The 13,955-nt window shown below is 37.2% G+C and overlaps 1 protein-coding gene across 1 annotated transcript in view; it reads left to right on the forward strand.

Annotated features, from left to right (window-relative positions):
• Window positions 1-13,955, forward strand: part of P3H2 (prolyl 3-hydroxylase 2) — a 146,481-nt gene that overhangs the window by 111,272 nt on the left and 21,254 nt on the right. The window contains exons 4-7 of the mRNA XM_060010947.1: window positions 4,943-5,074; window positions 6,696-6,838; window positions 7,166-7,255; window positions 12,533-12,573. Coding sequence (XP_059866930.1) covers window positions 4,943-5,074; window positions 6,696-6,838; window positions 7,166-7,255; window positions 12,533-12,573 — 406 coding nt within the window. The remainder of the gene's footprint in view (window positions 1-4,942; window positions 5,075-6,695; window positions 6,839-7,165; window positions 7,256-12,532; window positions 12,574-13,955) is intronic.

The following is a 13,955-nucleotide window of genomic DNA, read 5'->3' on the forward strand; positions in this document are numbered from 1 at the left end:
TTGATTTGTGACCCAAGATGTGATCTATCCTGTAGAATGTCCCGTGCACACTTGAGAAGAATCTGCTGTTTTTGGATGGAATGTCCTATAAATATCAATTAAATCTATCTGGTCTATTTTGTCTTTTTTTTTTTTTTTTTTGATCTTGGGGTCTTATTTATTTATTTTTGACTGTGTTGGGTCTTCGTTTCTGTGCAAGGACTTTCTCTAGTTGTGGCAAGCGGGGGCCACTCTTCATCGCGGTGTGCGTGCCTCTCACTATCACGGCCTCTCTTGTTGCGGAGCGCAGGCTCCAGACGCACAGACTCAGTAGTTGTGGCTCACGGGCCTCGTTGCTCCGCGGCATGTGGGATCTTCCCAGACCAGGGCTCGAACCCGTGTCCCCCGCATTAGCAGGCAGATTCTCAACCACTGCGCCACCAGAGAAGCCCTATTTTGTCTTTTAAAGCTTGTGTTTCCTTTTTACTTTTCTGTCTGGATGATCTGTCCATTGGTGTAAGTGAGGTTTTAAAGTCTCCCACTATTATTGTGTTACTGTCAATTTCCTCTTTTATAGCTGTTAGCAGTTGCCTTATGTATTGAGGTGCTCCTATGGTGGGTGCGTATATATTTATAATTGTTTTATCTTCTTCTTGGATTGATCCCTTGATCATTATGCAATGTCCTTCCTTGTCTCTTGTAACATTCTTTATTTTAAAGTCTATTTTATCTTATATAAGTATTGCTACTCCAGCTTTCTTTTGATTTCCATTTTCATGGAATATCTTTTTCCATCCCCTCACTTTCAGTCTGTATGTGTCCCTAGGTCTGAAGTGGATCTCTTGTAGACAGCATATATATGAGTCTTCTTTTTATATCCATTCAGTGAACCTGTGTCTTTTGGTTGGAGCATTTAATCCATTCATGTTTAAGGTAATTATCGATATGTATGTTCCTATGACTATTTTCTTAATTGTTTTGGGTTTGTTTTTGTAGGTCCTTTTCTTCTCTTGTGTTTCCCACTTAGAGAAGTTCCTTTAGCATTTGTTGTAGAGCTGGTTTGGTGATGCTGAATTCTCTTAGCTTTTGCTTGTCTGTAAAACTTCTGATTTCTCCATTGAAAATGAATGAGATCCTTGCCGGGTAGAGTAATCTTGGTTGTAGGTTCTTCCCTTTCATCATTTTAAATATGTCATGTCACTCCCTTCTGGCTTGTAGAGTTTCTGCTGAGAAATCAGCTGTTAGCCTTATGGGAGTTTCCTTGTATGTTATTTGTCATTGTTCCCTTGCTGCTTTCAATAATTTTTCTTTGTCTTTAATTTTTACCAGTTTGATTACTATGTGTTTCCGCATGTTTCTCCTTGGGTTTAACCTGTATGGGACTCTCTGAGCTTCCTGGACTTGGGTGGCTATTTCCTTTCCCATGTTAGGGAAGTTTTCGACTATAATCTCTTCTAATATTTTCTCAGGTCCTTTTTCTCTCTCTTCTGCTTCTGGGACCCCTATAATGCAAATGTTGTTGCATTTAATATTGTCCCAGAGGTCTCTTAGGCTGTCTTCATTTCATTTCATTCTTTTTTCTTTATTCTGTTCCGCAGCAGTGAATTCCACCATTCTGTCTTCCAGGTCACTTATCCGTTCTTCTGTCTCAGTTATTCTGCTATTGATTCCTTCTAGTGTATTTTTCATTTTAGTTATTGTATTGTTGTATTGTTCACCTCTGTTTGTTTGTTCTTTAATTCTTCTAGGTCTTTGTTAAACATTTCTTGCATCTACTCGATCTTTGCCTCCGTTGTTTTTCTGAGGCCCTGGATCATCTTCACTATCATTATTCTGAATTGTTTTTCTGGAAGATTGCCTATCTCCACTTCATTTAGTTGTCTTTATGGGGTTTTATCTTGTCCCTTCATCTGGTACATAGCCCTCTGCCTTTTCATCTTGTCTATCTTTCTGTGAATGTGGTTTTCTTCCACAGGCTGCAGAATTGTAGTTCTTGCTTCTGCTGTCTGCCCTCTGGTGGATGAGGTTATCTAAGAGCCTTGTGCAAGTTTGTGTTGAGGTTTTTTAGAGGGGTAATTAGGAAATATCTATCAAAATTTAGACTAAGAAGTAAACTGAAAATCAATGTGCCTTCTTTTAGCCTTTTTTTTTTTACATTTTAGAAATATGTATATATATATATACATTTCAAACTGATCACCACAATAAGTCTAGTTAAAATATGTCACCATACAAAGATATTGCATAGTTATTGACTGTATTCCCCACACTGTACATTTCATAACCATGACTTATTTATTTTGCAACTGGAAGTTTGTATGTCTTAAGCTCCCTCACCTATTTTTTCCTCCCCCACCACCTACCCCTCTGGCCCATTTGTTCTCTGTATCTATAACTCTGTTTTGTTATGTTTGTTCATTTGTTCTGTTTTGTTTTGTTTTGTCTTTAGATTGCACATATAAGTGAAACCATATAGTATTTTTCTTCCTCTTTCTGACTTATTAGCATAATACCTTCTAGGTCTATCCATGTTGTCACAAGTAACAAGATTTCATTCTTTTTTATGGCTGAGGGCTGAGTACTGTTCCATTGTGTGTGCACATATATCACATCTTCTTTATACATTCATCTATTGATGGGCACTTAGGCTGCTTCCATACCTTGGCTATTGTAAATATATTATTTGTCAAGTGACTTATTTGCTACACATTCAATTACCCAAGTTCAACTCAATTCACTTAAAATCAATACAGCATTATTGGGGATTTTTTTCCCATAAGGTTTTATTTTATTGGGCCTCTACCAGAGCCATTTACTTGCATTTTTGTAAACACTGCTCATTTGAATGTCACTTTTATGTGTGCTTCACATTTCAACTGCTGAATATTTCTTTAACTTAATCTTTTATTTGAGAATGGGCAGGCTTTTCCTTTATTACAGTTTACTATCTTGTAGTTTTTTTAAGGATAGGTTCCCTGCTTTCATTCCCACATTCATCTCTACACCTACCTCTACCAATGGCCACTGAACAGCTTTGGCAAATGTCCTAGATCTGGTTTAAGAGAATTGACTGACAAATTCCCACAAATTAACATTTTGCAATTTTCTGAGGTCACCACAGCCTGTTGGTTGCTGGAAAAGAATAGAAGTCTCCTAACTCAGGCTACTAACACAGCTACCACCACCATCACCCCCACTTCCAATAAAGAAAAGTGATAAAAAATTCATAGTCCCTCAAGTTTAATCAAATATTATATGTTGCAGGAATATGGTAAGTCTTCTCAGGAATTTGAAGCATATCCAATTCATAATGAGATGGAAATCTTTAAAAGTATTCCCATGCGAGTGTCTTGAATCTCAAACCTATTAAAACATAATCATTTCACAGTAACATTTGATATAGAAAGGAGGCAAGGAATACAACTAATAAAAAGGGATATCATTACTCTAACTATGTAAATTCCTGCCTGGTTCAAAACTATTCTCGATTAGGAGTAAAACTGGCTTTTAAAATACAGAATGTATTTAGAAAGCCAGAGTTTTTGACTTTTAGACTTGGAAGAACATTACCAATTGGAGAAAACTACAAATGGCTTCTGAATGCAGTTATTTATTACCAGCCATGCTCACTGAAGCCTTAAAGGATATCATTTTGTCACTCTTATTTTGCTGCTATTAATATCTTACTTTGAAAAATACTTTCATTCAGATTGTGGATTCCTGTTGGGTGTGTTTCCCACCTTTTCCTTTTGCTTGTCATTTGGAATTAGGAGTGAATATTAAAAGGTAAAGAGGAAAGCAAATGGCCAGCGAAACTATGAGAAATGCTTGAGAGTTGTTTGTTGTTTTCTTAAGAAATAAAATACCTAGCTATTTATTTATAACATGCTAATCAAATAAACATAACCCATTCTTCTCTTCATGTCTTCCAACTGAAATTAAGAACCAATGGATGATAGTGATCTTATTAGCGGTACTGTATTAGATTGAGTTAGCCAGGTTTTAAGAGAATTAGCACATTTCCCTACACACCAGGAAACAGATATTTCCTTTCTGTTGTGTTTTGGGGGTCCCTATTCAAGGTCATCTAGATACAAGCCAGACTCTGCATAATAGAAAGCCTTTTGAATGGAGGCAGTTGTGGATTAGACTGTACAGTCATGAAGTCGGGTGGTTTTATCATTATTCTCAGGAGAACTTGCTCTGCACAAGCATGAATGGACTATTCTCTTAATGGAAAAGACTGCCTCTATCTTCATTGTAGAAATCAGAGTCGGGGCAAAATGTAAGAAGCGTTTTCTTTCTGGGACATTAGCCACTTGTGTTTCCTCTGCTCATGCTTGTATGAGATAGAACCCAGAGCTAAAAGGAGCATGAAAACCCCTGCACTTCAGGATCCTCGCCTGTTTGCAAGTGAGAAGAATCGGAACAAAGAAAAAGAGGCAAAATGCTTCTTCAAATTCTTTAGCTTTCATCCTTCTCCTATTTTATCGCTTCTCTGTGTGAACTCCCCACGTACGTGGCAGTTCCTTTCTCTCAACTGGTCCTTAACATAACTGGGATCTGAACTTCCCATCCTGACTCCAGGACACTTCAGGCCATCTAAAGTCCAAAAAGAGACCCCCAAGTTTTTAAATAAGAAAGTAATCTACTCAGCTGGGCATGGGTGGGATGAGATGGCCTATGTCACTTTCAGGAGATGTAGAAAAAGAATACACAGAAGGAAAGAGTGCTATACATTTAGAATCTACTAGTAATTAGTCTAGTGATCACTGGTTAGGAAGCCTTGGCGAGTCACTTACTTTCTTTGTGAAAAGGATTTCTGGTCATGAATGAGGATGATAATGATATCTCTCTAAGAGTGTATGGTGAGGTGCGATGCCCTGCGTAACCGTGGTTCTCACTTTGAAGTCTGGACGTTGAGCAGATGAGAGGAACCCACTTCTTGGCTCTTGTTTTTCAGATCACTATGTGCAGGTGCTGGTTTGTCAGCATGAATGCGTGAGGGAACTTGCCACCCGCCCTGGCCGCCTCTCACCAATCGAGAACTTTCTTCCCCTACATTATGACTACCTGCAGTTTGCCTACTATCGAGGTAAAGCGTGGATTATCTGTGAAAAACTTTGGGGGGAAGGGGTGTGGCTCATCACAAGACACATCGAATTTTTGTGGGTTAGTCCTCCACCTTCCTCAGTTGTAATCAAGCTATGGGTGTGTATGCATTTTCTGTCTCACCTCACATCACTACAGCTCAGAACAAGAGCAGACGGTGAAACCACAAGTGGGCAAATGTTGTGACAATGCCCTGAAAGTTATACTAGATTGATATTTTATGTGATTTTTAAATTTAATTTTTCGACTTAATTTGAAAAGATAATATACTCACAGGTTTAAAGACTAAATATTTAAAAACCTCTCTCTCTTTCTTTTCCCCACAACCCAATTTCACACCCTAAAATCCAGTTTCTTATTTACCCTTCCAAAATTTTATACAGAAACAACACACACACACACACACACACACACACACACACACACACACTGTCTCTGAATTATTTTATCCTCCTACACATAGAAGATAGCACATTATTTACACTCTTCCTCACATTGTTTTCTTCACTTAACAATACATATCAGATTTTTTTTAGTATGTTGGACCTATGAAATTCCCTTTTGCTTGGTCAAAAATGGTCACATTTGGGAAGTTTTATAGGGCTCAATCTAGTTGTTTCAGTACATACAGATCTTCCTCATTCATTTTTCTTTATATCTAGATATCACCATACTATAATTTATTTAATGTGTCTCCTTACTGATGAGCATTGTGTTGGTTGTAATATTTTACTATTACAATCAATGATCAAATGAATATTTCCTGCATGTCATTTACATTTGCATGTAAATATCTATAGGATAAATTTCTAGAAGTACAGTTGCTGCATCAATGGTTTATTTGTTTGTAATTTTGACAGATGTTGCCAATTTGTTCTCCACATGGAGTACACTTTTCATTGCACAGCAACAGAATATATTATCAAAATTTAAATATTCCCAAATCATTACGTGAAAATTGATAGCTCAATAAAGTTTTAATTTCCATTTATCTCATTGAGAAAGAAAGAGTGAGCATCTTATGTTTAAAAGCAATTAATAGAATTTGTATTGCTGAAATTGGTCTTAGATATCATGTTTTCAAATTCAGTACAAAAATCAGAATTAACTTCAAAAATTCTACTCTGTATTAAATAATGTAAGTTGGCAGCAAATATCTTCAGGTGGAGCTTTTGATAATTTGTTGAAGACATCTAGCAGCATAGCAGACCGAAGTTAGTACCTTTGGAATACCTGAAATCCTGTCCTTCCTTTCATCTGCAACTATTTCTGCTGCTTCTGCTCAGCCTCACGGCATCTTCCCTCTTTTCTTTTAATTTTTATTTTATATTCTAGTACAGTTGATTGACAATATTGTGTTAGTTTCAGGTGTAAAGCAAAGTGATTCAGTTATACATATACATATATCCATTCTTTTTCAGGTTCTTTCCCCATATTGGTTATTACAGAGTATTGAGTAGGGTTCCCTGTGCTATACAGTAGGTAGCATCTTCCCTCTTACTGATCATTTCATGCTGACTCTCATGGACATGTTGACATATCTTTAAAAAATTTTGTAGACCAACCTAGGCTGACTCTAATGCCGCAACTCCTGGATTTTTCAGTTGGCGAATATGTGAAAGCCTTGGAGTGTGCCAAGGCCTATCTTCTACTCCATCCGGATGACGAGGATGTCAGAGACAACGTGGATTACTATGAGAGTCTGTTGGATGACAGCATTGACCCAGCATCTATCCAGGCCAGAGAGGTGAGACCCATGTTCTGAGAAGAAACTCATTATTCTGCTCAGTGCTCTGGGGAGAGTTGGTAAAAATATAACACTTCTCTTAAAGATAGCTAACAATTTAGTAAAGGTTCTAGGACTCAGTTCTTTGCAACTTTAATTAGTAATGCTAAAAGCGTGGTTTTCGCCTATGTGCTAGCTTGTGAAAATCTACAGAGATAGAGACATTTTCTGCAGCTGTGAATATTTTTTTAGCTCATTTGTTACTGTCTAAAGAAAATTATTTCCACTTGAACATTAATCATACCTTTTAACTGTTATTTAAATATACATTTTCTTTTTTTTCTGTAGGATTTGGCGATGTTTGTGAAGCATCATAAACTGGAATCAAAACTAATAAAATCAGCTGCAGAGGGTCTGGGATTTTCATACACTGAGCCGGTAAGAACAAAGAGGAGAGAGGAAAAGGTCTTTAAAGGAACTATTCGGTGGACTTCTTATTTATGATTGTATTCTCCAGCCCCTTTTGTTGAAGATTATAATCCCCTGCCTTTTGTAAACAAACACTGGAGGGAGCAGGTGTTTACCCCGTATATGTGATGAACTGTAAAAGACTTTAACAGATTTCCATGTCACTGAGAGCTAAAGTCAGAAGCAAATATACTTGGATAGGAAAGAAATGTTTTGAATATGATATGTTTGCCTCAGGATTGTGTTATTTCCTAATTTCTGTATACAACATTTTGTATTTTCTTTTAAACATTTCTCTTAAACATTTTAATCAATAAAAAGACTTCAAAAGAACAGAATCAGTCACAATCGTACTACCTATCATGCTGACTACTTTTTTCCACGTGTCCATGTTGTCTTGTTTTTTCTTATTTTGGGGGGCTGCGTTGGATCTTGCTCTGCACAGGCTTTCTGGCTTTCTCAGTTGTGGCGAGCGGGGGCTATTCTTTGTTGCGGTGCATGTGCTTCTCATTGAGGTGGCTTCTTTTGTTGTGGAACATGGGCTCTAGGCATGCAGGCTTCAGTAGTTACAGCACACAGGCTCAGTTGTTGCGACACATGAGCCCTAGAGCATGTGGGTTTCAGTAGCTGCAGAGCGTGAGCTCAGTAGTTGTGGCATGTGGGCTCAGTAGTTGTGACTCATGGGCTCTAGAGTGCAGTCTCAGTAGTTGTGGCACATGGGCTTAGGTGCTCTGCAGCATGTGGAATCTTCCTGGCCCAAGGATCGAACCCATGTCCCCTGCACTGGCAGGTGAATTCTTTTTTTTTTTTAACATCTTTATTGGAGTATAATTGCTTTACAATGGTGTGTTAGTTTCTGCTGTATAACAAAGTGAAACAGCTATACATATACATATATCCCCATATCTCCTCCCTCTTGTGTCTCCCTCCTACCCTCCCTATCCCACCCCTCTAGGTGGACACAAAGCACCCAACTGATCTCCCTGTTCTATGTGGCTGCTTCCCACGAGCTATCCATTTTACATTTGGTAGTGTATATATGTCCATGCCACTCTCTCACTTCGTCCCAGCTTACTCTTCCCCCTCCTCATGTCCTCAAGTCCACTCTCTACATCTGTGTCTTTATTCCTCTCCTGCCCCTAGGTTCTTCAGAACCAATTTTTTTTTTTTTTTAGATTCCATATATATGTGTTAGCATATGGTATTTGTTTTTCTCTTTCTGACTTACTTCACTCTGTAGGACACACAGACTCTAAGTCCATCCACCTCACTACAAATAACTCAGTTTTGTTTCTTTTTATGGTTGAGTAATATTCCACTGTATATTTGCGCCACATCTTCTTTATCCATTCATCTGTCAATGGACACCTAGGTTGCTTCCATGTCCTGGCTATTATAAATAGTGCTGCAATGAACATTGTGGTACATGTCTCTTTTTGAATTATGGTTTTCTCAGGGTATATGCCCAGTAATGAGATTGCTGGGTCATATGGTAGTACTATTTTTAGTTTTTTAAGGAACCTCCATACTGTTCCCCATAGTGGCTCTATCAATTTAATTCAAACCAACAGTGCAAGAGGGTTCCCTTTTCTCCACACTCTGTCCAGCAATTTATTGCTTGTAGACTTTTGATGATGGCCATTCTGACTGGTGTGAGGTGATACCTCATTGGAGTTTTGATTTGCATTTCTCTAATGATTAGTGATGTTTAGCACCCTTTCATGTGTTTGTTGGCAATCTATATCTTCTTTGGAGAAATGTCTATTTAGGTCTTCTGCCCATTTTTGGATTGGGTTCTTTGTTTTTATGATATTGAGCTGCTTGAGTGGCTTGTATATTTGGGAGATTAATCATTTGTCAGTTGCTTCATTTGCAAATATTTTCTCCCATTCTGAGGGTTGTGTTTTCATCTTGTTTATGGTTTCCTTTGCTGTGCAAAAGCTTTGAACTTTCATTAGGTCCCATTTGTTTATTTTTGTTTTTATTTCCATTTCTCTAGGAGGTGGGTCAAAAAGGATCTTGCTGTGATTGATATCATAGAGTGTTCTGCCTATGTTTTCCTCTAAGAGTTTGATAGTGTCTGGCCTTACATTTAGGTCTTTAATCCATTTTGAGTTTATTATCATGTATGGTGTTAGGGAGTGTTCTAATTTCATTCTTTTACATGTAGCTGTTCAGTTTTCCCAGCACCACTTATTGAAGAGGCTGTCTTTTTCCATTGTATATTCTTGCCTCCTTTATCAAAGATAAGGTGACCATATGTGTGTGGGTTTATCTCTGGGCTTTCTATCCTGTTCCATTCATCTATATATCTGTTTTTGTGCCAGTACCATACTGTCTTGATTACTGTAGCTTTGTAGTATATATAGTCTGAAGTCAGGAAGCCTGATTCCTCCAGCTCCATTTTTCTTTCTCAAGTTTGCTTTGGCTATTCGGGGTCTTTTGTGTTTCCATACAAATTGTGAAATTTTTTGTTCTAGTTCTGTGAAAAATGCCAGTGGTAGTTTGATAAGGATTGCATTGAATCTGTAGATTGCTTTGGGTAGTAGAGTCATTTTCACAATGTTGATTCTTCCAATCCAAGAACATGGTATATCTCTCCATCTGTTTGTATCATCTTTAATTTCTTTCATCAGTGTCTTGTAGTTTTCTGCATACAGGTCTTTTATCTCCTAAGGTAGGTTTATTCCTAGGTATTTTATTCTTTTTGTTGCAATGGTAAGTCGGGGTGTTTCCTTAATTTCTCTTTCAGATTTTTCATCATTAGTGTAGAGGAATGCAAGAGATTTCTGTGCATTAATTTTGTATCCTGCTACTTTACCAAATTCATTGTTTAGCTCTAGTAGTTTTCTGGTAGCATCTTTAGGATCCTCTATGTATAGTATCATGTCATCTGCAAACAGTCACAGTTTTACTTCTGCTTTTCCTATTTGGATTCCTTTTATTTCTTTTTCTTCTCTGATTGCTGTGGCTGAAACTTCCAAAACTATGTTGAATAATAGTGGTGAGAGTGGGCAACCTTTTCTTGTTCCTGATCTTAGTGGAAATGCTTTCACTTTTCACCATTGAGAGCAATGTTGGCTGTGAGTTTGTCATATATGGCCTTTATTATGTTGAGGTAAGTTCCCACTATGCCTACTTTCTGGAGGTTTTTTATCATAAATGGGTGTTGAATTTTGTCAAAAGCTTTTTCTGCATCTATTGTGATTATCATACGGTTTTTATCTTTCAATTTGTTAATATGGTGTATCACATTGATTGATTTATGTATATTGAAGAATCCTTGCATTCCTGAGATTAACCCCACTTGATCATGGTGTATGATCCTTTTAGTGTGCTGTTGGATTCTGTTTGCTAGTATTTTGTTGAGGATTTTTTGCATCTATGTTCATCAGTGATATTGGCCTGTAGTTTTTCTTTTTTTGTGACATCTTTGTCTGGTTTTGGTATCAGGGTGTGGTGATGGTATCAGGGTGATGGTGGTATCAGGGTGATGGTGGCCTCGTAGAATGAGTTTGGGAGTGTTCCTCCCTCTGCTGTATTTTGGAAGAGTTTGAGAAGGATAGGTGTTAGCTCTTCTCTAAATGTTTGATAGAATTTTCCTTTGAAGCCATCTGGTCCTGGGGTTTTGTTTGTTAGAAGATTTTTAATCACAGTTTCAATTTCAGTGCTTGTGATTGGTCTGTTTATCTTTTCTATTTCTTCCTGGTTCAGTCTCAGAACATTGTGCTTTTCTAAGAATATGTACATTTCTTCCAGGTTGTCTGTTTTATTGGTATATAGTTGCTTGTAGTAATCTCTCATGATCCTTTATATTTGTTCAGTGTCAGTTGTTACTTCTTCTTTTTCATTTCTAATTCTGTTGATTTGAGTCTTCTCCCTTTTTTTCTTGATGAGTCTGGCTAATGGTTTATCAATTTTGTTTATCTTGTCAAAGAACCAGATTGTAGTTGGCAGGTGGATTCTTAACCACTGTGTCACCAGGGAAGTCCCCCATGTTGTCTTTTAAACATTCTTCACATGAAGACATCCCTTTTGTAGAAGTAGTACCTCTATATATATAGATTTCTATTTTTATTTATTGATTTTTATTTGGGATAGCATAAGCAATTTCTTTATCTTTACAGCTTTCAAAATTATTTTTAGCTACATCTGTAGTTGATGTACAATAAATAAGTTAATCCTCTTCCTGATGTTGAACATTTGTTTATTTATTTTTTTGTTTTTTTGTGCCCTAATGAATGCATTAAGCATTTTTCTTTCTACTGAACTATATCCATAGGATAAATTTCCAATAGTGGGTTAACTCTGCCATCAAAGGATATGAGAAGGTTTAAAATTTTTGAAATTTTTTTTCTAGGAGAGTTTTCTGGTACCTTCATTATTCCTAACAGTTCATAAAAGTTTATGGTTTTACCATGAACTTCTCAGCAATGAGAAATAACATCTTAAACTCATTCATATGCCTAATATATTATGTACAAAATGGTGCACCACTGTTGTTTTAATTTGTATTCCTTTGATTACCAGCAAAAATCAACTTTTCACAAATTATTATTAAGTATTTGTCCTCTCATTTGATTTACCTGGACATGTATTTTATTCATTTATCTGTTCATTGCTATATAAGTTCTTTATATACTGTACATGTTAATAGTTAATATAAAAAGCACTGTTTATAATATATCCTATTTGTAACACAGTTTTCGTCTCTTTCTTAGTTATGTTATGTTTTTATTGACACATTTTTAAAATTAGGATAATTTTAATGTACGTTTCTAGTGTAACATTTCTAATATGTTTATATCCGGTCTTACTATTTTTGAAAGTTATGTTATCCCAAATGACCCTAGGAAAAACAATCACTTACTTTATGATCCTATACAGATGATTAACCAGACTGGACTTTTTGTTTATTTGCTTTATTTATAAAAGTGAAAGGAGTCATACTTAATTATCTTCTAAGTGTCTTCTTGCTACCAAATTCTAAATCACTTTCTTGGACAAAAGGATGGATGCCCAGGCTAATTCCATGCTATTTTTTTAATCCATTTTGTCTTAGCCCAAATTGCACCAACCTTAGCCTTCCTTTTTATTAAAATTTAAAAATAAATACTATATTATAGATTTATATAATATGCAAGTTTTCTAATATTTTAGGTCCTTTGAGTGTTTTATCTTACTTCTGTACATGGAATTTTAGTGACAAAACTACTGAGTTTTTGTTATTTTTTTAATTTAAAACAGAATTATTGGATTCAATATGGAGGACGACAGGATGAGAATCAGTAAGTTCTCCATTTAGAATGTTTATTTGTAATGAGAAGAAATACTTAGAATCATATTTATTGTAAAGAACTTGGGCTCTATGAAATAGGCAAAGGGATATAATTAGAAGAGCTCTGAACTGGGAATTAGGAGTTCTGCATTCTGGTCCCGTATTTCCAAGGCACCTTAAATAATTTATCTTCCTCTCTGGGTCTCATGCTTTTCCTCACATCAAGGGGTTGAATCAGGTGATCTCTAATGGCTAAATGTTCTGTGACTCTAAATTAGAGAAAGTTAGATGCTGTTTTTGATTTTTTAATAGGAAAAAAACAATTAAATTATCTTTTTCATGCTAAATTTTCTTACTGCATTTATTTGAAAGCATCAAGCTCGGAAAGTTTTACAGCAAGCTAAAATATTAAGTGTCATGAACTCAATCAGAAATGAAGAAAACGCAATTTTTAAAATGATAGATGTCAGAAGTCAGTTTACATGTTCTGAGCATTTCAAGGAGTCATAGAATTTTGGAGTCACACGTTTGAGATTGTCCACTGAAAAAAATATGCACTCTAAAATTGAGAGTTACGTTTTTTTGTGTGTGTGTGTGGTACGCGGGCCTCTCACTGTTGTGGTCTCTACCGTTGCGGAGCACAGGCTCCAGACGCACAGGCTCAGTGGCCATGGCTCACGGGCTTAGCCGCTCCGCTGCATGTGGGATCTTCCCGGACCGGGTCACAAACCCATGTCCCCTGCATCGGCAGGCGGACTCTCAACCACTGCGCCACCAGGGAAGCCCAGGAGTTATGCTTTATTCAGTGGATTTTCTGAGGACTTCAAGCCCGGGAGACAGCCTCTCAGATGGCTCTGAGGGACTGCTCCCAAGAGTTAAGGGAGGAGCCAGGATGTATATGAGTTTTGTAACAAAAAGCGGACAGTCAGAATAGCAAAAGATTACTGTTAATTAAAGAAAACAAGACATCCCTAGTTAATTTAGGGTTTACGCTTTTCTATGTATGGGAAGATTTCAAGAGCCTGGGCTCATTGAAATCATTCCTTTGATATGCACCTCAGCTCTCTGGGGCCAGTGTCCTGTGTTTTCCCATCCTGAGTCCCCTCAGGGTGCACCGTTGAGGGGAGGCTGCAGTGCCTGACTGCTTGATGGTGTGTATCCTGTTTCCATCCTCAGTTCCTTCAGTGCTCACCATCAGGGGAGGCTGTAGTGGCTGATGGCTTGATGGTCGCAACATCCTTCATTTACTGATATGGCAGGTGGCATTCTTAGTCCACAAGATCTTGAAGTCCAGGTTATTATCAAAATCAGAAACTGAGGCCCTGACAAGGCAAAGGACTCAGTGTCTCACCATGAAGGACTGGCAGATCCAGACCTTCTTATTCAAAATCT

This window comes from Delphinus delphis, chromosome 4, assembly GCF_949987515.2.
Source record: "Delphinus delphis chromosome 4, mDelDel1.2, whole genome shotgun sequence".
Lineage (NCBI taxonomy): Eukaryota > Metazoa > Chordata > Mammalia > Artiodactyla > Delphinidae > Delphinus > Delphinus delphis.